General features: G+C 41.3%; 2 protein-coding genes across 2 annotated transcripts in view; both read right to left on the bottom strand.

Annotated features, from left to right (window-relative positions):
* The window catches only part of LOC138000515 (uncharacterized), a 17340-nt gene extending 1361 nt beyond the window's left edge, over nt 1-15979 (bottom strand). The window contains exons 1-8 of the mRNA XM_068846979.1: nt 15661-15979; nt 11929-12236; nt 9237-9431; nt 8365-8720; nt 6952-7131; nt 3638-3726; nt 3269-3526; nt 1-442 (exon numbers count right to left, since the gene is read on the bottom strand). The exon at nt 1-442 is cut by the window's left edge and continues 1361 nt beyond it. Of these exons, the coding sequence (XP_068703080.1) occupies nt 1-442; nt 3269-3526; nt 3638-3726; nt 6952-7131; nt 8365-8720; nt 9237-9431; nt 11929-12236; nt 15661-15799 (1967 nt within the window). The 5' untranslated portion in view covers nt 15800-15979. The remainder of the gene's footprint in view (nt 443-3268; nt 3527-3637; nt 3727-6951; nt 7132-8364; nt 8721-9236; nt 9432-11928; nt 12237-15660) is intronic.
* A 2531-nt stretch (nt 15980-18510) lies between these two features.
* LOC138000513 (integrator complex subunit 9 homolog) overlaps nt 18511-25000 on the bottom strand; it is a 39865-nt gene continuing 33375 nt past the window's right edge. Inside the window, exons 20-24 of the mRNA XM_068846977.1 lie at nt 23909-23995; nt 22572-22708; nt 20573-20666; nt 19684-19740; nt 18511-19185 (exon numbers count right to left, since the gene is read on the bottom strand). Coding sequence (XP_068703078.1) covers nt 19066-19185; nt 19684-19740; nt 20573-20666; nt 22572-22708; nt 23909-23995 — 495 coding nt within the window. The 3' untranslated portion in view covers nt 18511-19065. The remainder of the gene's footprint in view (nt 19186-19683; nt 19741-20572; nt 20667-22571; nt 22709-23908; nt 23996-25000) is intronic.

Here is a 25000-nt window from a genome sequence, read left to right as displayed (position 1 = left end):
TCTAGTGACTGCACTCTTGAAAAGTCCCCTGACACAGGCTCGCTTATCTTCAAGGAGGGGATTTTTTCGAGCAATAACTGCTTCAAAATTACGGCGAATGTAGTATCACTGGACGCAAAACTTAACGCGAGATCGCAAACAAAGGAATCATCTGATGGAATTTCTTTTGATGTGGACTGTTTTAAATCCGCCCGCACTGATTCAGGTGGATTCTTTGCAAGATGACCATCAACAGACATGTCCAGACCATCAGTACGACCGACTCTCAAGGACTTCTTGTCGCGACTGTAACAACTTAAATCCACAGATGTTTTCAGAATGTTTGATCGCAATACAAAACGGCTTTTTCTGTAGTTTTCCATAGCGCTTTCAAGTGGAAGGCTGTCTTTTCTTAGACCATAAACACACTCAGTGAGAACGTCATCAGCAGTGGGACTGGTACCTAAATCAATCAAGCAGGAAATGATTATTCCGATACCGGGTAGGTTGTTGATGTATTGGGACATATATTGTACCGGGACATAACACGTCTTACTATATCTCTCAGATAGTACGCGCGCTGTAATTGGCTAAATTAGCGGGCCGTATTCTACAGTACGGCCCGCTGTACAGCCCGCTAAATTTAAAATTTCGACAAAACATCATCTAGCGAGTTTTTCATGTCATTTCTGTTGCATGAACTTGTACTGAAAACTGTTTGAATCTTGCAAGCAACTATTTCAAACTTAACAGCCAAGAAGATTTAGTTTTTGGGATTTTGGCACGGCATTCTTTGTGGCAGTTGAACCTTCCGCTTCACTTCGACTTGTTTCCTTGCCCGCACGCCAGTTAACCTCAGAGATATAATAAATATCTTACTAACCTCGTTTTCTCGGTCCGTACTGTAAGTTACGGATCCTCGTTTTTTCCCGTTGATTTATGGCCCGCGCGCTTCGCCGTGGGCCATAAATCAACGGGAAAAAACTCGGTCCGTACCTTACAGTACGGACCTCGCACTCGGTTAGTAAGAGGTATTTACTATATACAGTAGCTTGGCTTTAAGAAAAAACTGATATCACAGTTTAGATTTTTTCTCACCAAAATTCACTGTACCAGGAGCCTGACATATGAAAAAAGTAGAAGGTATTCGCGAGAAAATTTTTTACCAGAACAATTGTCGCCTAGATTTAATGTGTAGGTCAGTTGTTCCAAACTTGCGAAAAAAGATTGGTATCACCGACTTCCTTTCGGAGACAAGCGCATTCATTTTATGCTTTCATTTTTGATGCGACGGGACATTGCGGCGCGGTAGAGATGCGCAGAAAAAAATCGAGCGAAGGTAGACACCCACTCGTCTTAAAAATGTTGAAAGAACTTGTTGAACTTTTGTCATCTTTTTAGTTACTGGGTTCCGATATTCAAAGAAGAAAATTGCCACCAAAAACAAAAGTACAAATTTCGAATTCCGAAGTGTACACAAAGATAATATCATAATGGTATATGACCGTATATCGGGCTCAATTTTAAATGATGGCTAACCATGGAATGCACTTTCAATGCGAATTTCTTCAGCAGGACACAGCTGTTACAACGACTCTCGGGATTGGTTCAGAGAGCGTCGTTTATAAAAACCTCGCTTAACTAGAAATAATTGCTGAAGCAGTTGCCATACATAGACATCTACATCTAAATGTTCCACCACCCGGCAAAGTCTCCTTGACTTTTGGTTGATTCTGAAAAGATGGCCTCATACACCATAAGCAAGAAAGCAAGCTAGCTCTTTGCGAAGAGGGTGTGGGCTTTTTATCCTGTCCAGGGGCTGCTTTTACTTTTTCTTTTTCATACCACAAGTCCTGGGACAGAGTGATCAATGGAGGATAATACTTCATTTAAGGCAAACTGACCAGAACGCATGTTTTATGAGTCAAATGAGTCATGAGTCAATGGACTCACAGTCAATATAGCAATAATTTGTTGATTAAGCCTAAGCCCTCGTTTCATTGATTAGGCCTAAGCACTCTCTGAAATTTTAGCTTTCATTTTATGGTTTAATTAACTGCACTAACTCGTTGACTCATTGACTCATTGACTCATTGACTCATAAATACTTGAAAATGGAGGATAATCCTTCATATGAGGAAGAGATCGTGTTGGTTTTTATTGTCCCACTTGGGAGGTTATAAACACCAAAGGGCTGTAACAAGGGGGCCTAGGCTTTTCGTCCTCATCCGAAATGACTTGAAAGTCTTTCCATTTTCTGATGATATTTCAAGGCAGCACTTTCTCCTCAATTATTGTAAGGCCTGAGAGTTGCATGGTATGGTCGAGGTTCGAGCCCACGACACCCCGTACACCGAGCCATCAGTGCCCAGTGAGATGAGTGGGATCTGGGCCCAGTTATCCACAGCCTGATTAAGCTAATCCCGGATTACAGGAAACTTAAACTGCAGTCTATATTCTGATCTGAAAAAGTTCCTACAGGAATTAAGCTTCCAAAATTAACTACACTAAATTGCTTTCCTTCAGCATAAAATTACAACGTCAAGGCGATGATGGGCGAAATTCAAGCCTGGGTTTGTAATTAATCGTATATTAGTGTTAAAGGAGTCATAGTTTTTTAATGGACCTTCAATCTTGGGAAAACGTGACAACGCCATAGGCTGATCATTCCCTAATTTGTCTGTGTGATAAAAGAATAAATTCTTCCTACTATCACCCCTCCCCACATTCCAATGTTGGTTAAGACTGCCAAAGGCTTGCAAAGTATTTTGTTATACCTCCCAACTCAAATACGTTTTCCGATTGGAGGAGAACGTGTCACGTGTCATGGGTAAAAACTCACTAACACCCTAGGGAAACAACGACTTAAACTTTCGACTCGCTCGTGCACCTTTGAAACAGCGGCAAATTTCGTGTAAAAATCCGTGTATTGATCTGTTTTGAGTTGGAGGTATAACAAAACGCTTAATGACTGGCCCCACGGGAAACAGTGAGTTTTGTTTCCCCTCGACCCTCGGTGTTCCCCGAAGCGAAACCGTGGAAACAAATCTCGCTGTTTCCCTTAGGGCCAGTCATTAAGTGCTTATTGAACCACAATATCAACATTGGGATGGGGGTGAGGGTTAATATACTTTGTGAGTGCATGTCAAATGATGTTTAAGCTGGAATTTTTCCTAAGAGTTTTGTCCAAGATTGTAGATGTTGATCGATTAGACAATATTATAAAAAGGGCTTATGCAAATAATGCACAAATTGTAAACAAATATTCCGCTTTGCGATAGAGACTCACTCTTTAGTCTGTTGACCAAGTCGACGCACACTTTGGATAGAAGTTGATCTGTATCCACCCCTGGAGATGTGCAGTCGACAGGGAGGGGTCCCTCACACCAGAAGGGCAGCTCATTGACAGGCTCAACCATTAGGCTTACAAGATCCAAACACCTGTCTTTGTCAATAAACAAGGCATACGCCAAGCAGAACTCTTCGCAGCATACTTTGGATTGTATGTATTCCGGTGACAAAAGTGCAAATGCGCTTTTTGATGAATCTGTAAAATGAGGAACGATAAGGTATTAAACAAGAGCTGATGTTTCGAGCGCATTAGCCCTTCGTCAGAAGGATATGCTTTTAGTCGATGGTGATCACACAGCATTCTTACCTAATGCAGTGTACAACAACTGCTGCCACGATGTGCCCGTGTTCAGCCCAGCAGAATCAATGAAGATCTTCAAATCTGGGTCAACAGACCTGGGAGTTTGAGAGAAAATGCATAAAATGTCATATCTGAATAATTTAAATGGTCAACTTCAATACAATGCTGTAAAAGGTCTGGTTCATCCCACAAGAGACAAAAGGATGATGAAGAATCTCGCCATCTGATTGGCTTTCAAGACCAGGTATTCAGAGTAGAATTGCGAATTAAAACGAGGCTGACAGACATTTTACCGTAGCAACGCGTAACCTTACATAGCAACTGAGACGAAAAAGGAAAACAAGTATTTTCAAAGCATTTTTTTCCCGTTTAAAATGCAAAAACCTGGAGGGAGTGAGGAAGATTTTCCGGGCTCCCGAAAGTCGAGGCATATCTTACAAATGGATATTTAGCGCTCGTTGAATACAGTAACTGCATGTCGCCAAAGGTAAATTGAATGGCATCTTTGGAAAAGCTATACGATTCAAGGAAATTTTCACCACCTGACTCCTGAATTCCACGTTAAATTTCACTTGAAAAACCGATATCACAATCATCGCGATGTCGGTTTTTCGCGTGCAATTTAACGTGAATTCCTTCGCCAGATGGTGAATAGAGCGGTTTTCAACTGAGTGTCGCAAAACAAATTCCACGGTAATTACATCGACCAATCACTGCAGGTGCAAAGAAAGCAATGAACCAATCCAAATTCGTAGCAATTTCATGTAACCTGCTTAAAGCGCGGGAAACATCGCGCGTGCAAGTCGCGATTGCTCTTGGTTTTCCTTCTCATTGGTTGATAAACTGGCGCGAGATTATTAAACCAATCACTATAAAGCATAGCAATTGCAATCGCGTAATTACTTTCGATAGTCATTTGAAAACTGCAGTATGTCCAGAATTACAAGCAATGAGATACACCCCCTTGTCCTCTTACCCCTCTACTCAACGTAAACATCATTTGTGTCAAGAAAAAGACCCTCCCACGGTTTTTGACCAACATCTTGGCTGGGGGACAAACATGGCTAAATTTACAGTAAAGGTAATAATGAGATTTTGGCCACCTTTGTGAACCGCTGTAGCGCCGCTAAAAAGAGACGGATTTCCAACTTTTGCCACTACTTTAAATAGTTTTATTGATATCATTCATTCAACAGAAAATAAGGCCATTAGGAAGGCATGACGTCCGTAAACTCGAATAATAAATCTTCTCTTGTTGGCAATTGCAGTGATGATTTTAGAAGGGTTTGTATGCAATCTTAGAAATTTGTTTACGGCCGTTGTAGCCTGAATCTGCTCTTTACATTTCATGAAAATTATCCAAATATAAATGTCTTTTAAAAGACACTTTCACTGTGAAAATCCGTCTCTTTTTAGCGGTGCTACAGCGGTTAAAAGTCGGCCAAAATCCCATACATTTACTGTAAATTTAGCTATTTTTGTCCCCCAGCCATGATGGCGCCAAAAACCGCGAAGGGTCTATTCGGGTGATAACTATCGCAAAGTGCCCCCTAAATCTCTTCTTCAATCACGATGACCCTAACTTAAAAACACCATGAGCACCATGCTCACTATATTATTGTTGGAAACACTGTTGATGCTTAAGCCCCCGTGAAAACGGACGCAGCATTGTTCGCCAACAACTCCCAACACTGTTGGGTGTTACGTGTAGCCTCCGTTTGCACACCCTGTTGCATGCCGGGAGTTGCTGCTCGAAGTTTGAAACTGGTCAAACTTTTGCACCAACAACTCCCAACATTTATTTTGTTCTGTGATCGCCGAACCGTAGCGCAACAATGTTGAAACGGTTTGCACGGCTCTTCCAATATTGTTGGGGCCACGAACGCGCATTACATATGGTCTCCACGGAGATAGCGACGCATTAACGGTCGTCACTTATTTCTATCCCTCAAACCGACATTTCCCCTTTTATTCAACTTACACCACGTACAACGTACTTTAGACTTCAAATGTACTTCAACGAAACAAACATTTTAAACAAGCTGAGAAGATTCACAATAGGCGAAGCAAAGAGTTGAACCCGGATCGATACCTTCACCTTGCAGTTTCCGATATCCACTAGACTAACGAGACAAGCCCCTGGAAAGTCGAATTTTTAAGAGTATTTGGTAGTACCCAGCAAAACAATTGAAAGTTAACCGTCTTCAACGGGGTTTTTAGACCTAAATACTATAGATCAGCGCGGCTTAGCTTAGAAACGCTATTTCTTGTTGAACTTAAGCTCCAATTCTGCCTGTTTTCGTTCTTTTCACAGCGCTAAGCTTGTCATATTAAGATGGGATATTACGTCGTGTAATTGCTACGAAATGTCCAATGTCAGTTTCGCGCGAAATTTTTTCAACATTGATTTTCTTCTGAAACTTTTACCACTGTAAGATGATGAGTTAGTTATGTCAGAAGTGTAAAAAAAATGGGGGGTCACCGACTTCGTTTTGGAGAGAACATGTCCGGAAAAACACCCAAAATGTGACAAAATCGGGCTTCGTTATCGAATAAGGCCAGTGTCTGTAAACCCAAATATATTGCAATTAAATATTTGAAGTGAAATCTTCTCTGCCAAATATTGTTTAAGTGGACTAATTAACTGAATTTAGTCAACTGGTGAGGTTCCCTTAAAGATCAAGTTCGCATTTAGCGACCACAGTTTCACGCGCCTTGCAGCCGCAAGATGGCAGGATTTGATGTCCCGTGAGCAGAAATCTTGAAATTTTTTTAACTTCCCACATTGATTTTTTGTTCATTTTTGGACAACGTGGAGATAATTGTAAATAAAATCCGTTTCTGGAAAGAAAAATAGGGGTCACCGAACGTCCAAGACCGTTAAATCCAGGCAAAGCTATAGCAATGGCCTTTTGCCCTATCAGTTCTCATTTTATTACTTAGCGCGCGCGCTCGTGCATGACGTGGCGTGTGCATTTGCGTGCGCAGTAAGGATGCGCAGAAACAATTGGCGCGAACGTCCTAAGGGATGGCCATAAGTGTCGACCCGCATTAACATGTCGAAAACAAGATGGCAGCCGAATTTTATTAAGTTCACAAAGTCTCATGGGTCGTATCCTTCCCATAATACAGTGCACGTCCTTACATTGTTGGGAGTTGTTGCGACTGTTTGCACACAACTGCAAACACTTGCAGAACCAACAACTCCCAAATGGGAGTTGTTGCATCCGATTATTTGATGGTCAATGCATTGCCATTGCATGCATCGGGGACATGAAATTATTTTGGTGAGAACGATGGTCACTGGGCACAATAAGTACCTGAGAATTGCAAGCAGTTTGTCTGCATGGGTCTTGTTCTGATGAGAGTACGAAATGAACACATCATATCTTGAATTCACTTGCATTGCTGCACTTGAAGCCACATCCTTCTGAGATGGTTTCACCAGGGATTCTGCCACATTATCACTTGCTGTTCTTATTTTCCAGGCATCCTTTGGTCTGGAAGTACAATATTACGCTTTAATAATTACTGTATGTCTCTCTCTGAATCTGGATTTGACCATTGTGTATAAAACAATATTATAATTAAAAGTTAATATAACGTAAAGAGATAAATACAGGCCATTCCGCCCCAGAGTCGATCAGCCTCACAATATTCTAACAACCCTTAAATGATAGCTAACAAACCCTAATTTTTCATCACTAAAATCAGTGCTTACCTAAGATTTCATACACTTAATTGTTAAAACGACTGCTTAGACACAATAATACATGGGGTGGATCAACTCCAGGAAAGAACGACCAGTTACCGAGTTAGAAGAGCAAAAGGGGTGAGGAACGGAAAGGAACTTTACTTAAATGTCCAGTCATTCTTGCGCTGGAGCACTAACAGACCAATTTCTATATATTAAAATTCAGTCCTAAACAAAAGGCGTCATCTCGAGGCTCTGGGGAATCCCCTACACCTCGAGGTGATGCCTTTTGTTTAGGACTGAATTTAAATATGTAGAAATTGGTCTACTTGGAACACTGTAAACTACAATAGTTCAATTAACGCAAATCAAGTAAAATCAAAGTCAAATGTTGGTTTTTCAGGAAAGGGGAAAACCGGAGTACCTGGAGAAAAACAGAACCAACAAACCCAAAACATATAATTATGACAACGAGTCTGGGAATTTAACCTGGGCCACATTGGTCGGAGGCTAGTGCTCTCACCACTGTGCTACCCCTACACCTCAACAAATAAATTACTGACACCCGTTTTTAATGAAAGTCCTCTTGTTGATCAAAGTGTATAAATTATTACTATTTGTGCCGTGAACTTTGAAAATTCACCATCAAGCGTACAATTATTGATTCCAACCAAAGAACACCGTTCAATTTACAGGTTAAGCTTGGTGATTTTACAAAATAATGTGTTTGACGTAAAATTTCTAAGACTCACTTTGACACCTCAGTTTTCCACTTTAAGCCAAAAGTTTGCCTCTTTGATCAAATGCAAATAGAATTCAAAGCCAGCAAACTCAGTAAAAATGGTATCGGTGCAACAGAGATTGTTCTCTTATTGACAAAAAAAACCCAATAAGCTGTTCAAAATAAGACAATACAGACTTGCAAGCCTAGCCTCGAGACTAGAAATGTGGAATAAGACATCTATACAGCTCTTAGTCACACAGAGTGATGAAATACCTCAAGATGAAATATATCAAGGGAGAACCAAAAATACATTACCTACAGTCTTCATATTGGATAAGTGACATGTATGTTGGCATGCTATCCACTGAAGTAATGTAAAATGGTGCAAGGAAGGTCCCATTTGAACGCCTGTTTATACACAAGGCCATGTTGTACTGTTCAATACAGCTCTCTGTCTCTAAGTATGATGGACTTAACAAGGCAATAACACGAGAACATTTTCCCATGATGTTGAATATCTCCTCTTGCCAAGATTCATTTTCATTGAGCTCTTGAAAATCATGAAACACACTGACACTTTTTTGAGCCTGTAGAAATGTGACAATGCTAAGGGCACATTCATGGTCCTTTGGGCTGTTGGATACATACACATCATAAATAACCTCTGTCTCCTGTAAAAACATACAGACAGTGTTAGTGCTGAATCCCTTCCCACAGATTTACAGTTGCAATGGGTTGGTCATGTCAGAAAGGCAACTACAATCATGCACAAAACTCATTAAAAAAACCATACAAAGACCAACAAAAAGCAATTGTTCACTATTTCTTCCACGTGAATTCCATAGCAGTTACTTCTCCTCCCCCTCCCTTTATCCAATGTTACTTTGGAAAGTGCTGATTGCCAGGAAACTGTTTGTGAACCACAGACAACAACATTGAGACAGCAGGGGAGGCGGGTCAAATTGTTTGCTTACAACAGAAAGTGTTTGGAAGGGCAATTTTCTGAAGAGTTTTGTCCACGGTTGTAGTTTGGCAAGAGCCATAGTCTATATTGGACAGTTAGGCACAGCAATGTAAAAGAGAAGCTAGGATGGGGAGGCCAAAACTCAGATGCAAAGTTCAGCTTCATTAATGAATAATTATTATTAATGAGTCAAACAAAAAAAACCACCATGCACCACACTTACATATTCCAATTTCTTGTCATCATACTTGTCCTTAAACTCCTGAAAACAATTAAATAGCCCCTCGAATGACGTGTCATACTGATGAGGATTGCGAGAATGCAAGACAATCTTGAGATTTTTCAAAAGAAGGCCAGCCTTGATCCAGTGAATTGCAGAGTCTAAGATCAGTCTTAACATGAGAGATTTTGAGTAACCCTACAGTAACAAAGACAGCAAAAAAACATCAATTTGTATTTCATTGAAATAGCCTAGCAAAAGCAATACAGAGCTGAGCTGCTAAAGAAAGTGAGACATACCAGTGGGGAATGAGGCTTGAACAAATTTGGCAGTAATTGAAAGGGTCAAGTGCAACATACCGTAAGAAGGGTATGAACTCAGAATAGACTGGTCTCTGCAATAATTAATTACATCCTATCATTTATTTACTGTTAATAGGACTAGTACAAAACTGATGTTGTAAACTTGTTGGTTTCATGGTTGCTGGTGTATTTATTTGGCAGAAAAGGTGGGTGAGAACATTATTGTTGTCGGCAAATTGTTGTCATCATCATAATTAGGTAAATGTTATTGTCCTTCTTCTGATCATCACCACCACCACCATCATCATCATCATCATCATCATCATCATGCCCTATGAACTAGATAATGACTTGTTTTGCTGCTGTTCATCCCAAAGAAATCAAGTCCTAACCAGTGACCATACAGTAGATAGGTAACCTTGGGTTGATTCCCATGTAGTACTAAAAGTACTTAATTTTAACCCTTTGGCTCCCAAGCCGCCTAACCCAGCCATACTTAGTATTTTACTCGGTTTAACGCCAAACAATTTTACTCGCCAATGGGGAACCTCTGGGAGTCAATGGGTTAACAAACCTGGCTAAGTTGGCTTGCTATTCGGCCTTTCTTGCAGTCAGAGAGTGAATTGTTAAGGGTGCAGCTCCATGAGGTCGAACCAAAAGAGCTGTGCTGCCGTGCCGGCTAGGTGCTCGGCACCAGAACATGACCGATGCGTGACCTCGGAGCACAGCACCACAGCCAGAAGGAAAAAGCTGGGAGTCAATTTTGTTCAGGGAGGAAAACCAGAATGCCCCGAGAAAACTTGACATTGGCAAGTTTCAGCCCACGTACGAGCTTAGTATGTGATCCCAGGTCCACAAAGGTAGGAAGCAGTCAAGCATTACCACATGACCATCTTTACTCCTCTAAGAACTTGTGAAGAGTTTACTATCATTATCACTAACATTATGACTTTTCCCCTCACTCTGCCTTGAAAACAACTTTGTTTTCTACTGGTGACATTAGATTTCCTAGTCTGTTATCTCCACTACTCACAATGCCCTTACATCAAGACTTGCATCTTTTACACTTGTCTTGTGTAATAAAATACATGTACTATATATAACATGGTGGTACATATGATTTGAAGTGCAGGCTATCGGCTACTTTGGATTTTACTTAGCACTGAACATTACTGTGTACTACAGCACAGTTTGTGAAGGCCCCGCCTTTTATCCATGACATAATTTGGTTAAACGAAATGGAGAAGTGATCCTTGCACTACTTTGGACAATTTGAGCATTTCTCTCTTATATATATATATATATATATATATAGGGAGTCTGTAAGTCGATTTTCTCGTGGAACAGTGCTCAATACGTTGAAGCAGAGCGGAATAAATATTTTAAGAGGAAAAAAGGACGCAACTACATTTCCTGACAAGCCTGTTTCGTGAATCGCTTCACTCTTCAGGGGTTTTCACTCTTCAGGGGTCTTCACCCCTGAAGAGTGAAGCGATTCACGAAACAGGCTTGTCGGGAAATGTAGTTGCGTCCTTTTTTCCTCTTAAAATATTTATATATATATATATATACATATACATATACATATACATATACATATACATATACATATAAATATACATATACATATACATATACATATACATATACATATACATATACATATATTAGTCCTTATTGCCCCCAGTGGGGCATAGGGCCGCAACAATGTCTCTTTTCCACCGGGTCTTGTCTTTCGCAATTGCTTGTGCCTCTCCCCATGACAAACCCATCTCACTAAGTTCAGTTTCCACTGTCTTCCTCCAGGTGGTTTTGGGTCTTCCCCTTTTCCTTTTGCCTGCAGGTGTCCACCTAAGGGCAACCTTGGGTATCCTCTCCGACAACATTCGTAAGACATGTCCCAGCCATTTAAGCCGGCGTTTCTTGATTTCAAGATCCATACTTGTGCAGTTTCTCTCTTATAGACACCTGAAAAATTCAAGCGACTTCAACGGGATTCAAATCCATGACCTCTGCGATGCCAGTGCAATGCTCTTCAAACTGAGCTATGAAGCCACTCAGTTTGGAGTATGTAGGTCAATGTGTTCCCGTGAAGGAGTCGATGAATGAAATAAATTTATATTTGAAGTGTGGGTCATGAGAGACAATTGCTTAAATTGTCCAGATAAGTTCAAGCATCACTTCTCCCATATGTCTTGTGTTACAGTAATGTCAATTTGCACTGGGTCAATGCATTACAGTACAGGAAGGTTTTTTTTTTTTACACTTACATGTACAAGTACTTCTGAATGTCACAATCATCACTTTTTTCCATTAGTCATGTTTTCAGGTTAAACTTTATAACTTATAAAAGCCAAATTAACAAGTTTGTGTCTGTAGAACTATCCGTATACCTGGTCCCCTGAGGCAAGGAGTGGCATAATAACTGCTCCATTCCTGTTCCCTTTGCCACTAAGAATTGGTATGAGACAACGAAACACTGCTCCAACAACTTTAGGTGGACTGTTCCCACGACTGCCAAATCCACCCTCAAAGCAGAGGATTCTCCTAAAGCTGTGATGTTCGGGGAGAGGTTTGGACCACCAACAAAAATACTGTCTGCGCAAGTCTTCTTCTTTGTCTTTGGAGAGATTGCGCACACTAATACCAAGGTTTATGGAAAGTGCTCCAATCAATGAAGATGGAGTTGGAGAATAATCACCTATATAACAAATTAAATTGAAAACCATCAGATCATGATGGTGTAACAGTGACCCCTGCTCTGTTGTTGTGCTAAAATCTTCTGAAGCAAGTCAGCTGCACGTGACTAGGGATGACCAATACTACCAGGAAAAGTAAAAATACAGAGTTTGCGCAGAGGTTCAAATTAATGAGGTTTATTTTTACATGTAGCGTATGTACTTACATGTAAGTAATTAAAGAATTGTGCCTATGAGCATTTGTCCTCTTTTGAAATACACTTTACAACAGTATCACTTCACTTATGGGAGATCAGTGCTGGGGTAGGGAGAATTCACATAGAAGACTGAATGAAAGAACTTAAAAGTACATAAATTAAAGGAGTTGTGTCACGAAATTTAGCCAAATCCAATCAAGCGAAACGTTAAAATACAGTCAAACCGCTATTAAGCTGCCACCTATTAAACGGCCACCCCTATTAGCTAGGCAGTAATCGCACCAGTGGCTCAGTTGGTTGAGCACCGGGCTGTTACGCGGGAGGTCGTGAGTTCAACTCCGGCCGGACCAACACTCAGGGTCTTTAAATAACTGAGGAGAAAGTGCTGCCTTTGTAATTACATCTGCAAATGGTTAGACTCTCTAGTCTTCTTGGATAAGGACGATAAGTCTGAGGTCCCATCTCACAACCCTTCAATGTTCATAATCCTGTGGGATGTTAAAGAACCCACACACTTGTCGTAAAGAGTAGGGCATGTAGTTCCCGCTGTTGTGGCCTGTCTTCTGTAGTGTATCATGGTTGGGAGGGTAAATGCTCGGAGATAATTAGCTACACCAAGCTACTCCAAAAATCCGAGGGTAAATAAAGATATATATATATATATATATGTATCAAAGACCCAATGAGGGCTTTTCTATGGTTTTTACCTCTATTAAGTGACCAGCCCCCTTTAAGCAGCCACTATTAATTTTATCTCTCCGAGGATGGCCGTTTAATAGGGGTTGAACCGTAGCTACTTAAAACATTAAAGGAGGGTTTGAATAAAACGGCAAATACAAAAGTTCAGGAGGTTGGGATGTGCAAAATTGACTAAGATTAAAATGGATTGCAATAATAATTATTGGGGTTTTTGAAAACTATTCAGACTAACGGTTTATCTCTGTTATTTGTAACTCACATTCTGTATGCTCAACGGACATTTTTTTGGCCACGAAGCTTTGAGTTCTTTAAAAGCACTTTCTGGGTTAACGTAAAAATTGCAAAGTGATTATAGGCAATTAACTGCTAAAACTTCACAAAATAAACTGCACTGCCAGGACACAGCCCCTTTCAGGAAATTCTCAGTGATTGATTAAAGCCCAAAGGTAACCTATGAAAATTTGGTTTTATCAAATGAGATGATAAAGGTAAATTAGCCACCATAAGCTGATGTTCAAGTGTTAACCCTTCGTCAGATCAAATTGAAGAGGGTTTAATGCTTGTCATGTAAACTCTCAAATCTCTCTTATAATGGAGGTTAACTTAGGGCCAAGTCGCACTAGAGGGCAATTTCGGATTTGTTCAGGACAAATCTGACTTGAAATCGGCCAGTGACAAAAAAATTGTCCGGAAAGCTACAGTCGCACTTGAGAACAAAATATGTGAACAAAACATCACACCATACTGTGAGCGTCGCGCAATTTCCTGTGAAACCGCCTTTACTCGCTGTTTCCATCCACAAACCGCAACACGAGGGATTTCAAAATGTTCTCAGTTGACGAAGATGTATGGCGCAAAGAAGTTTGGGATGATCGGGCATTGAGCCGTCTTCGCTGAACTGAAAGGATTCTTGCAACGAGTCAGAACGCGTGGTAGAAGGAGATGGGCTGGGAGTTCCTCGATCGTTGAATACGTAAGGGCTAGGCATCGGATAGATCCATCCTTGGTAGATATTGAGAAAATTGTTGCCACATTTCATATGGAAAATATTGGTCGCCCGCGCCCGGATTCATGTTGTTGCGAAATGAGAACGTTTTCAATTTTACTGCGAAGTCTATAGCATGCGAGCAAACTCTCTCTCTTCGGTGGGCCTGCTTGCAGGCTACGAAGTCTATCGCATAGAGACTCTGCTACATATCACCTGTCAAATCATTTCCAAATCAAGACACCCTCGCTATTGTTTTTCAAGATTTGTTTCAGTTCGGCCTGCTCCAGAGGTAGTCGACGGCATCTTTGAAGTTTGTCCGTCTGTGACCAAATTTTGCCTTCGGTGGACAAACCAGTCGCACTTGGTTCTTCATTGTGATGACAGATTTTTGACATAAGTAAACAGTTTTGTCCTCTAGTGCAACTTGGCCCTTAGCTAAACACTTCAAGGTAATGACCTTCTGACCTTTATCAAGTCATTAGATAAAACTAAATAAAAATTATATTACTTCCGTGTTCACTTCTTGTAAAACTGACTCCTTCATATAGGCTTGGCCTATTTTTGACCCTGAAGAGCTTCTCCTTTCTAATAGAAATCAGAAAAGTAGGAGCTGCAAATCACTTTCAGAAGTTGCTACAAGTATTAGATTAAGCATGGTGACATTTGTGACCTCACAGGAGAAAAACATACGCTAAAGTTAGTATCTGTTAAATAGGCACAATCGTAGGTCACCTGTTAGCTAGTCATCTGTTCGTCATCTGTCCGTCAGCCATCATTAGTCCGTTAGAAACAGTAACTTCTCCTAGAATGCCGGCAAGACTGATCAAGACTGACCCTGATCTGATAAAGTGTGCTTCAAATACTTTCGAACTATCGCACACAAAAGTTTGCTTAACGGCTGCAAACCACGCTTAGTTTATTTAGCAAAATCATTGTCATGATTAATTAATGGGTTTTGTCAACGCGTCACTGAGCAGGGAAAAAATCACTTCTGATGTGCAATCAGCAGAAAAATCGGGTGATGTAGCAGTACTGGAAAAATCTGTGTACTGTAAGGGCCGATTTACACGGTACGACTTTGTCGCATGCGACAACGGCTTACGACAGGCCCACGACATGATTTACGATTGTTGTGTACGTCAGAAAAAATGTCGTAGCATTTTAAAACATGTTTTAAAACGCTGCGACAATCGTAAGTCATGTCGTAGACCTGTCGTGAGCTTGTCGCATGCGACAAAATCGTATCGTGTAAGGGCCGATTTACACGTCACGACTTTGTCGCATGCGACAACGGCTTACGACAAGCCCACGACATGATTTACGATTGTAGTGTACGTCAGAAAAAATGTCGTAGCATTTTAAAACATGTTTTAAAACGCTGCGACAATCGTAAGTCATGTCGTAGGCCTGTCGTGACCTTGTCGCATACGACAAAATCGTATCGTGTAAATCGGCCCTAAATCGGCCCTAATAAAACTGGCCTGGATAGAAGGCAATTAAATACACCAGCCTGTAGATAATAAAATATTGACTAGTGCTTACCGGGAAACGCGGAAACAACCAAAACATCAACTTCGTCTTCTTTTGCCAGCTTAGTGATGTCTCCGATGCAAAGCTGAATCTTGCTTACACCATTATCCGTTGTTAACGATAAGGTATCGTGCACTACAAGCGCGGCCATAATCCGACTGTTTCGTACCAACAAGCGCAAGATCAAAAAATTTTCTCATGCGGAACAATATAACATGTTCAATATGAATAAATATACGGTCAAGTGATTCGAGAATAGTCCACAGGGTCTGACAAATCAGAACGCAACAGCAATCTTTTGTTTCTCGGCAAAATGTAGCTGAAACTGCCATGTTTGCTTTTCTAAACGTGACTGACCGTGAAGGGCTTGGAAAACTTGGGCGTTGCGAAACGACCCTAGCAGCCGGGAACGATGACAGGTGGCTGCATTGATTCGTAGGCTAGGGAACCAGTCAAAGTGAAGCTTCAACATCCCCCCCCCCCCACCCCCTCCCGTGCAACCCCCAGGCATTCGATTTTTTGGAATTTTTTTCTTCAAATGATGAATGATACAAACAGTTCCGAGTAGTCCTGATTGAGTGTGGGGCATCAGAAACGGAATAAATAAAACGATGAGGGGCATACAGGTTTATTGTCCGATAGCATACATCTGTGTCCGCATCTCCATTCATAGACTTGTGCCACTCTTCCCTCCAAGACTCGCTACCATTTAACTTGCCATCTCGCCACCACCAAATCGCCACCAGAAGACTCGCCACCAGTGATGGATTCGATAATGCTTTGGTGACTCTAGTCAGAAGACTCAGGGGCACCCAACGTCAATTTTCGGAAAATATCTGTTCGGAAGACGATTTGAGATCTAGAATTTTCGAAACATTTGCAGTAAAATTTCTTGCTTGCCTGCCTCTCCTTGGATTTTCGAACATCTGAAAAATGGTATAATTGCCCCTTTTTAACGGATTTTTGCCCTATCATGAAATTTTCGAAAAGATAAGTTTTAATCCCTATAATTTTCGGATCACTAAACTTTCAGCTAGGCAATCCGAACAGATGACAGATTTTTAGGGGATAAAAATATGCGTATATCTACCGTTTAAATACTAAAATACGTTTGACAATGCTATATTTAAATGGTTTTGAACTATATTCTCGTTGGGTGCCCCTGAAGACTAGTCAGAGCTATTATGGCACGAACCGGGAAACGCATCGGGGAACGCACCGCGAAACGCGCCAACTGATCGATTGAAATAAAAATTACGCCTCGGAAAATATCATATTAGGCTTTGGGTGATGTCCGGAGGTTACTTTGGTATAGAACTAGCGCTGTCACAGGTAGACTACTTCAGAATAACATGATTAAACCCAACCAGCTGACTATTAACACAGCGATGTTCGAGTAGAGTTAAACTCGAACGAAGACAATTCCAGTTAATTAAATAATGGTCAGAGCGGATTTGAATTCTGCGCATCCGCATTCAAGTCATACATCCTAACAACTAGCGCACGCCACTTCGCGCGCATAGCAAAGAGCTTGTTGATGATCGGTTAATTAGGCACAAAGCTCATTGGTTTCCATAGTAGTTAGCCTCGATTATGGTGACGAATCCTGTTTCGAACAACTCGGCTCTGGTTGACCCCTGGTAAACGTCTCAAGCCTCACAATCAAAGCCACCAAATATAAAAGTTCCTTGCCTTTATTCAAAATGGTGTACAAGAGGATAATGAGTGTCTAATCGGCGTGGGTTGGTTGGTCGTGGGTCATGGGTCCCTAACCCTAACCTAACCTTAACCCTAACCCTTTTTTTTATCAACGACTGGAAATTCTGGAAACAGACAAGACCTAAGACCTAAGACAAATTTGGACCGAGCACTGAGGGAGCTAATATATCTTTTTTTTATCTTCAAACAAACACGACCCATGCCCCACCTACCCACGCGGTTTAGCCTCACCCGAGGATAATAAGGTCTTACTATTATTTAGCTGAACTCAAATACTAATATAATAATAGTATCTGACCTGCTAATCGCCCTTTCTCGCAGTCGCAGACTGAATTACTGAGGGCGCAGCTCAACGAGGTCGGACCGAAGGAGCTGTGCTGCCGACTAGGCGCTCGGCCCCTGAACACAACCCATGTATGACCTCGGAGCACAGTACCACAGCCTGATGGAATAGGCTGGGAGTCGATTTTGATGAGGGAAGAAAACCGGAGTACCCGGAGAAAAACCCTCGGAGTCAGATTGAGATCGACTGAAACTCAGCCCACATACGATCCGAGCCATAGTTGAACCCGGGTCGCAGATTGATGACCACTGCTCTACTTATTGGGTAGAAAGAAGATCAAATCACATGAAGTGAAAGCAGATCAACTCAGATGTGACTTTTTGACGAGAGGTGCAAACCGGAGAACACGGAGAAAAATATCTCAGAGCAGAGTGGGGGTACCAAAAAACTCAACCCATATAAACAAATGAGAGAAATAATCCTTGCACTTTTAGCTGGACAATTTAAGCAATTCTTTATTTTTAGACAACGGAAAAATTAAGGTGGGTTCCACAGGATTCGAACCCAGGACCTCTGCGATGCCGGTGCAGTGCTCTGCCAACTGAGCTATGAAGCCACTCATTTGGAAGCAGGTCAATTTGTTGGACAATTTCTTAAATTTTCCAGCTAAAAGTGCGAGGATCACTTCTCTTATTTGTCTATAAACCGCGCTTCAAGTATATGCATCCATTTAACTCAGACCACATAATGCCGTCGAGTCTGGGAGTTGGACGGTTCTCATTGGGTGAAAGGATAGTTCTCTTACCACTGCGCTTACCGTTTTCCCTGCAGGATCCCTACAGAATCCAATAGTTGAGTACTTAAAGAAAACTCTGGGCTACTTTATTGCCGTGTGGAGATTGCCGATATGTCTCACAACATTGGATGCTCTGAGAAGTATTTGCCAACCTTAACCTTTGAAAGTGTTTCATGATAACATGGCCTTGTCATCGAAGATATGTATTCTAATCAAAGACCCCTGGCGAAGTCAACGAAAAATGCCATATCAAACATCGGAAAAACAAGCCATGGAGCTTGTTCGCGCATGCATGGCTACTGTGTCACCACGACTGCTTTCCACAACATTAAGGGCCCATTCAGTTTGGGAGGCTGCAATATCGAATGTTCCTCACATAACCTCTCTTTTCAACATGTTTTCATCACAGGAAAACGTAAGCTATTGCAAAGTATTGTGTCTTAAGATAGAAAGGGAATTAGAGAAAGGGGAAATGGGCGCAATACTTTTCGGGGATTTCTGAAAGTGCACAACTTGAGCGAGCCGCTGATTAAAACTCGTGGTTAAAACACAGCTTCCGCGCTCCTGCGAATTATGTTTGTCGTCTGTCATGCAGAATCCTTTTTATAAGGTGACAACTTCAAAACTGGGACACACACTCGAGGAGCGAGTCCCGAATTTCAATCCTCAGAGCTTCGTTCCCGTGCGTAACAATGTGCGTTCCATTACCATCGAGTTGAATCATGGCGTCATCTTGAGCCTGCGATAAAGGTTTAGAAGAGAGGTCAAAAATTAGCAATTTCGTTCCAAGAGTCCCCAGTCCTTTTGCGTCAGTGCCAATGAAACTTAACCTCTTAACCTTTGCACTGATTGACATCACGCAGCCTCTAGAAACGTAATTGGTTTACAGGTCAATCCGATAAAAAGGTGTAACTTTTCCCAAAATTCCCATCGGAAAGAAGGCAATTTCCATTATCTACGTAACACCCGGCGTCTATGTTGGTTAATCCTGACGCATATATCGCTAGCAATTAGCCAAAGCCACGAAAATAGTATTTTTAAACCACCCTGCTCTTCGTGCCCCCCTCCCCCTCCCCCCAAAAAAAATGGGCTTGTGGCGATAAAATAAATGTCCAGCGTGACCCGTTGTAAACATAAGCTGACAATGGCAAAAAAGCAAGCAACTAGTTTGCACAGCGGCAAGTTCCTACCGTTGAAAGCCTTTAGTAAAGTCTCCTCGTCTTAAAGTTACACTCACCAGATGAAGGGTGTGTCCTTCCTGATTGGACTCCACGTGCACATCTCGGATACCGCGCTTTAGACGGAGAAAAAAAAACATGCCAAATGAGAAAAAAAACTTTCCACCACAGGAAATGTTTACATTTTTAACAAGGACAGCATTTTTATCCGAAATAAAGGAATTTCAGAATCGCTTATTTTTGTTATAAATTTCCGCGCTCTATCATCTTGAATATTTGTAACGTATACGATTGTTCTGTTGTTGTTTTACAAAAGCTCTTTGTGTCAGAACAATAGGACGAGATGGGACAGGTGCAACACACCAAAATTATTCAAGATGGCGGCGCCCGGTAAATCTGAAACTGAAAAAAAGCGATTCTAAAATTAGTTTCTTTATGATACCTTTTTATAAAGGAAAAAATTCAAATTTGATTGCAAAGATTATTTCCTCCGGTTTAAAGTTGTTCTTTGGGAAAGGAAGTTTCCTTTAAAAGTCCATCTCTGGGAAACTGCTTCAGAAAAAAACCCAAGAAAAGGTCATTCAGGGGCTTGTTGAGATGTTGATAATTCCTTTGATAAATAGATCACTCAAACTGTCCATATTGGAACTTCTCTTTAGGGTGAAACCGTTATCACTGCCTACGTTTAATCGCCAGCGGAGAATGGTAGCGTCGGCAACGAGTGCGAGTACGAGAACAGGACTAGTACAACTTGCACTCGTTATAGAAGTCGTGCTTTTGACAAACTCTTACTCTCCGCTACGACTTACGTAAGGTCGTCGCAAACCAACTTGCCGGGACGAGTTGAGCAGGCCAGGCTGCGCAGTACGGATGCGCAGTAATCAACACCCTAGAACTCGTACTGGAAGTCGCACTCGTTGCCGATACTAACATCTTCTAAGGACTTACTTTTGTTAGCGACTGTAACAGATCTTCAACAAGCACACTGCCCCACAAGTGACAGGATTTCTGCTTATCAGTCTTCTGCTCCACTTGATGCTCCCTGAATGAAGAATTTCCTTGTCAACACTTTTTGAACGATTAAAGTGTTTTTGAGTCTTTCGGCAAGCCTTTATCATCAGCACAACTGATATATGTATCGATCAACAGAATAAACCCAGCGCAAAGTATTTAGACATCTAGCCTTGAATGAACTGTCACAATGGCCGCATTACTTTCTCAACTCTTAGCAAAGAGTGAGAAAAGGGAGACAGATCGAGTCAGGACAAGAATGAATTAGATAAGAGTGTTTCTTATAGCATGGGTGGGCTCCCCAGCACAGTCACAAATGAGTCTATTTTTAGAATACCCGTTTACGCGAAAAGGAGTTGTCGTGGCCCTGAAAAAAACATACAAGCAGTCACACGTGACATGGCTTCTCCTCATTGGTTAAAGCGGCGTCCTTTGTTTGTTTTCGCGCATTAAGTGTAGCTAAAAGGAAGTCCATTTGTGACTGTGCTGGGGCAAAACCGCAAGAAAAACGCTCTTGTCTAATTCACTCTCGGTCAGGAGCCATCCATTACCAGGGTATCGTGGTCGGTTTAGAAAACAAGAGGTACAAAAAATATGTAACGGAAACAATGGAGCCTAATCTCAAACACAAATGAGCTGCATATCGATGTCGACCTAATAAAAGTAGCGTTGTAAAGAGCCGCATGAAAAGTGGACATGGCCGCATGGTTAGGGCAATTCGAAAATCCCGGGTTCAAGTCGAGGAATGAGCAGAAGCAAAACCCCGCTTCAAATTCCCGTCTGCGCTTGTAAAACAAGCAATTGATCTGCCTACTGCAAGTTTGGATTCCTAAGAATTTGTTGTGTTTGTTCCAATAACGTTTCATTAGCACTGAAAAGCTCTTGGAGAGCTAGAAAGGCCAGTTTTGCAAATATAAACAGTGTGTTGGTTCTGAAAATTGCCACAGAGATAATAAAGATAAGAACACATGCAGGGGTTGGAGTAAAATTTCAACGTTTGAGTATTAATAATTCCTACATGGTTCATAGTCATAAACAGGAGAGAAGAAACATTCATCATCAGTGAAGTGATGTTGTAGGACGAAGCCTTCAACGTATCGTCCTCATACCAGAAAGTTGAGAAGTCTAACATTCCTTAGCAGTCAATACAAAGCTTTGCCTTCTCAGTTAATTAAAACTCCCGAGTATCGATTAGTCCGGCAGGGATTTGAAACCACGAATTTCAGCTCGTCCTGTAGTCTGATGCCTTGTGGCATTGTCTGTCGTGTTACAGAATGCCTTTGCCAGGACATTCACCAATCCAGTCAGTTGAAATTCAACTGTGATTCTATATTCTCCTCATTCGCTACTTTCCCATTCCCATAATGCAATACGTATTGGGGGGTTCTTTTGCATAAAAACAATACAAGTCATTTACCCATGGGACTGTATCATGCTTCAGTGAAGTGGAAATCCATTGTTTAAATGTAAATAACCCACCAAAATGAACTGGGATTTGTGAAAATAAAAACAATTGACTGTTCTACATGCTAGTAGTCCAGTCCAGTGCTCTCACGGACAGAGCTGACAAGGTCACTGTTCAAGAATGACCCTTGGAACGACGGTGTTAACACCAGAACGAGGATAAGTTATAAACTATTTCAACGTATTACCACAACATTAAAGCCGTGTTTTAGGGTCTTTCTGCAAGTACCGGAAAGCGTTGTGTTTTTGGTCACTTGGGATTAGTCTTTATGTGGAGTTGTCTTGTTTTCTGTATTTTGTTTCTTTTGTTTTACGTAATTTCCGCACCGGTACTTGCAGAAGCTGCCGTGTTTTGTTAATGGTGATTGAGGTCTGTCAACTCGAGAAAAAGTCGAAGGTTTATGGTGGCATTCTTGCAATTCTTGTAAAGGCGTAGGTAAAATGTTCGTTAGTCTTGAGAGAGTGTACTTACTTTGCGTTGTCCAACTCAGCTTCCGAAAGGTTCAACGGCTCGAGTGTATAACGATTGTCTTTTGTTACCAAGGTACCAGTTACTGTGGCAACTTGAATACCAGGTCTAACTTCCTGTGGTTGAAGATTGTTGGCTAACTGCGGAAAAAGATGAAAAAAGAACTTGTGTACTTTTTTCACGAGTGCAGCCACACCTATGAACTAGCAATCTTTTAGATAACATTTAACCTATTTTTTTTCCATTTGTTCCAGAGCACTGGAGAAAATGAGATTCGCAGAGAGAATCAGTAAATATGAGACTAAGATTAAGGATGGTGCTTCGACTGATGATACTTGAGTTGGAGTTTAGTTCAGTTCAACTGATTTTTGTGCGTTGTCTTTAGTTTCCCTAAAACATGGGTAATGTCAGGGCACCCACGCATTAACGCAAAAATGGAGGAATGAACAGTTCCGTGCTGTATATTTTTTCTTTGAGTAGCATGTTCCTGATTTTCCCGGATTTTACACCGGAGGAAATAATTCATGCAATTTAATTTGTTTGTGTACTTTGTTATAATAAAAAAGTGCTTATCAGAAAAAAACTAATCGAAATCGCTTATTTTCACTTTCAAATTTCAAGGGCGCTTACATCTTGAATAATTGTGACGTGTTCTAGTTGCCCTCTTTTGACACAAAATGCTTTCGTATAATTACAAAGGGGCAACCATAACACGTCACAATTATTCAAATTCCGGCGCCCTAGAAATTTGAAAACAAAATAAGAGTGATTCTGAAAGTTTGGATCTTTATCGCGCATCTTGACTGCGAAACAGATTGGTTTCACTACGCTGATTCCGACATAGCTTTAGACAGCACATTTTTGTGTGGATATATTCAGAGAGACTTTACAGCACCGTGCGATACACCGCGACATCCTCTTCCAGATCAGTGTTTGGGATCTGTGGCGTCCCAGAAAGATTATGAAACTTAAGCCCTTGTTACACGTCACATGGTGCGAGAATTATTGTTTTTATTTTAAAAAAGACAAAGCGTGAAACATTTGAAAATGTCGCTACATAGGTAGGATCTACTTCCGCCACTCTCTGAGTCCGCCCCTTTCCCGAAACAGCGGCAGGTAATCGACCCTACGACAAAGGCCGAGCTCTAGCCTGTCATGGGGCTCAAAACCAAAAAAAAAACCTGTTTAAAAACCCTGAGTTTATTCCGGCTAAAACGAGACGCCCCGGGGTAGCACCAAGGTATACCAACTGAGCCGACCAATCAGAGGATTACACAGGTGTTGAGCATTAATTTATCAAATAAACGTTACGCTGTTAAAAGGTCGCATGGTAAACTGACCTCATTCGACAAAACAACCTTCTCAAACTGCCGGTTAACGGGCAGCGACAACACTTCTAGAAAGCTGAAAGTTGATATTTTGCACTCCTGCAAGTAAGAACCAAACATAGGATGGTAACAACATCACTACCAACAACTAAAACACTTGTTACATCGCGTTCACTGAAACCGGGGCCACCCAGATGATGAAAACCAATGAGAGGTCAGAGCTGAAAGAATAGATTCCAACATTTTCAGATCCAGCGAATCAAAGCTCCGGTACAAAACAATGAAATCGCAACTTGTTCGTTGACCGGTGATGTTTTAGTGACTGTGGGGTCGGTTACTGTAAATTCTCCAAGTGGCCCCGGTTTCAGCGAACGCACTGAAATAGTGCTCATTATTAGTACAACAAATAGAGCACGGGACTTAGAAATTGCAGATATGCTACTCGCGCTGAGCGACTGGGCAACGGAGGGCAACTGTAGTCGTCCCACGTCATTTACCGTAAGAGGTAGTTCATTCTCTGAAAGCACGATTTGCTGAAATTTGACAGAGGATTGGAATTTGGTCGTTTAGTTATTTTTTCCCGACACTGCCACAACTTGGACCCTTGAGAGCTACAATCATGGACGAAGGTGTTGGGAAGGTAGCATCACTTTAGAGATAACTCCCCTCCCCATTATCAATGTTGGATTTTCCACAAAACAAAATGGTGACTTTTCTTCCAACATTGAATATGGGGGAGGGGGGCCACAAGAGCATGCTCTTTCCCAAATAGTTCAGCCAATAGTTAGAGTAATCGAATTAGGTGTGAAGTGAAGTGATGCGCGCAACCTTCCCAACAACTTTTGGCCAGGATTGTAGGTTTATTGGCCCGAAAGGATGGTCAAAAGCTTTAAGGATTTACAAGCTCTTAACGCTTAAATGCTACAGCATTAACTATTGCCTAAAAAAAACCTTACCGCGGGAGACAATTCTAAGTATTCCCTTCTTCCTCTTGGATAAAACGAAAGTTCAAATCCTTTAGTTTCGCAATCAAGTTAATCAAATTCATGACTTTGCATGCCTGCCTTTTTTTAAACTGATTACGTCAAATTCTTTCCTGCGTTT

Source organism: Montipora foliosa, chromosome 4 (assembly GCF_036669935.1).
Source record: "Montipora foliosa isolate CH-2021 chromosome 4, ASM3666993v2, whole genome shotgun sequence".
Classification (NCBI taxonomy): Eukaryota; Metazoa; Cnidaria; class Anthozoa; order Scleractinia; family Acroporidae; genus Montipora; species Montipora foliosa.
This window is presented reverse-complemented; position numbering and strand designations above follow the sequence as displayed.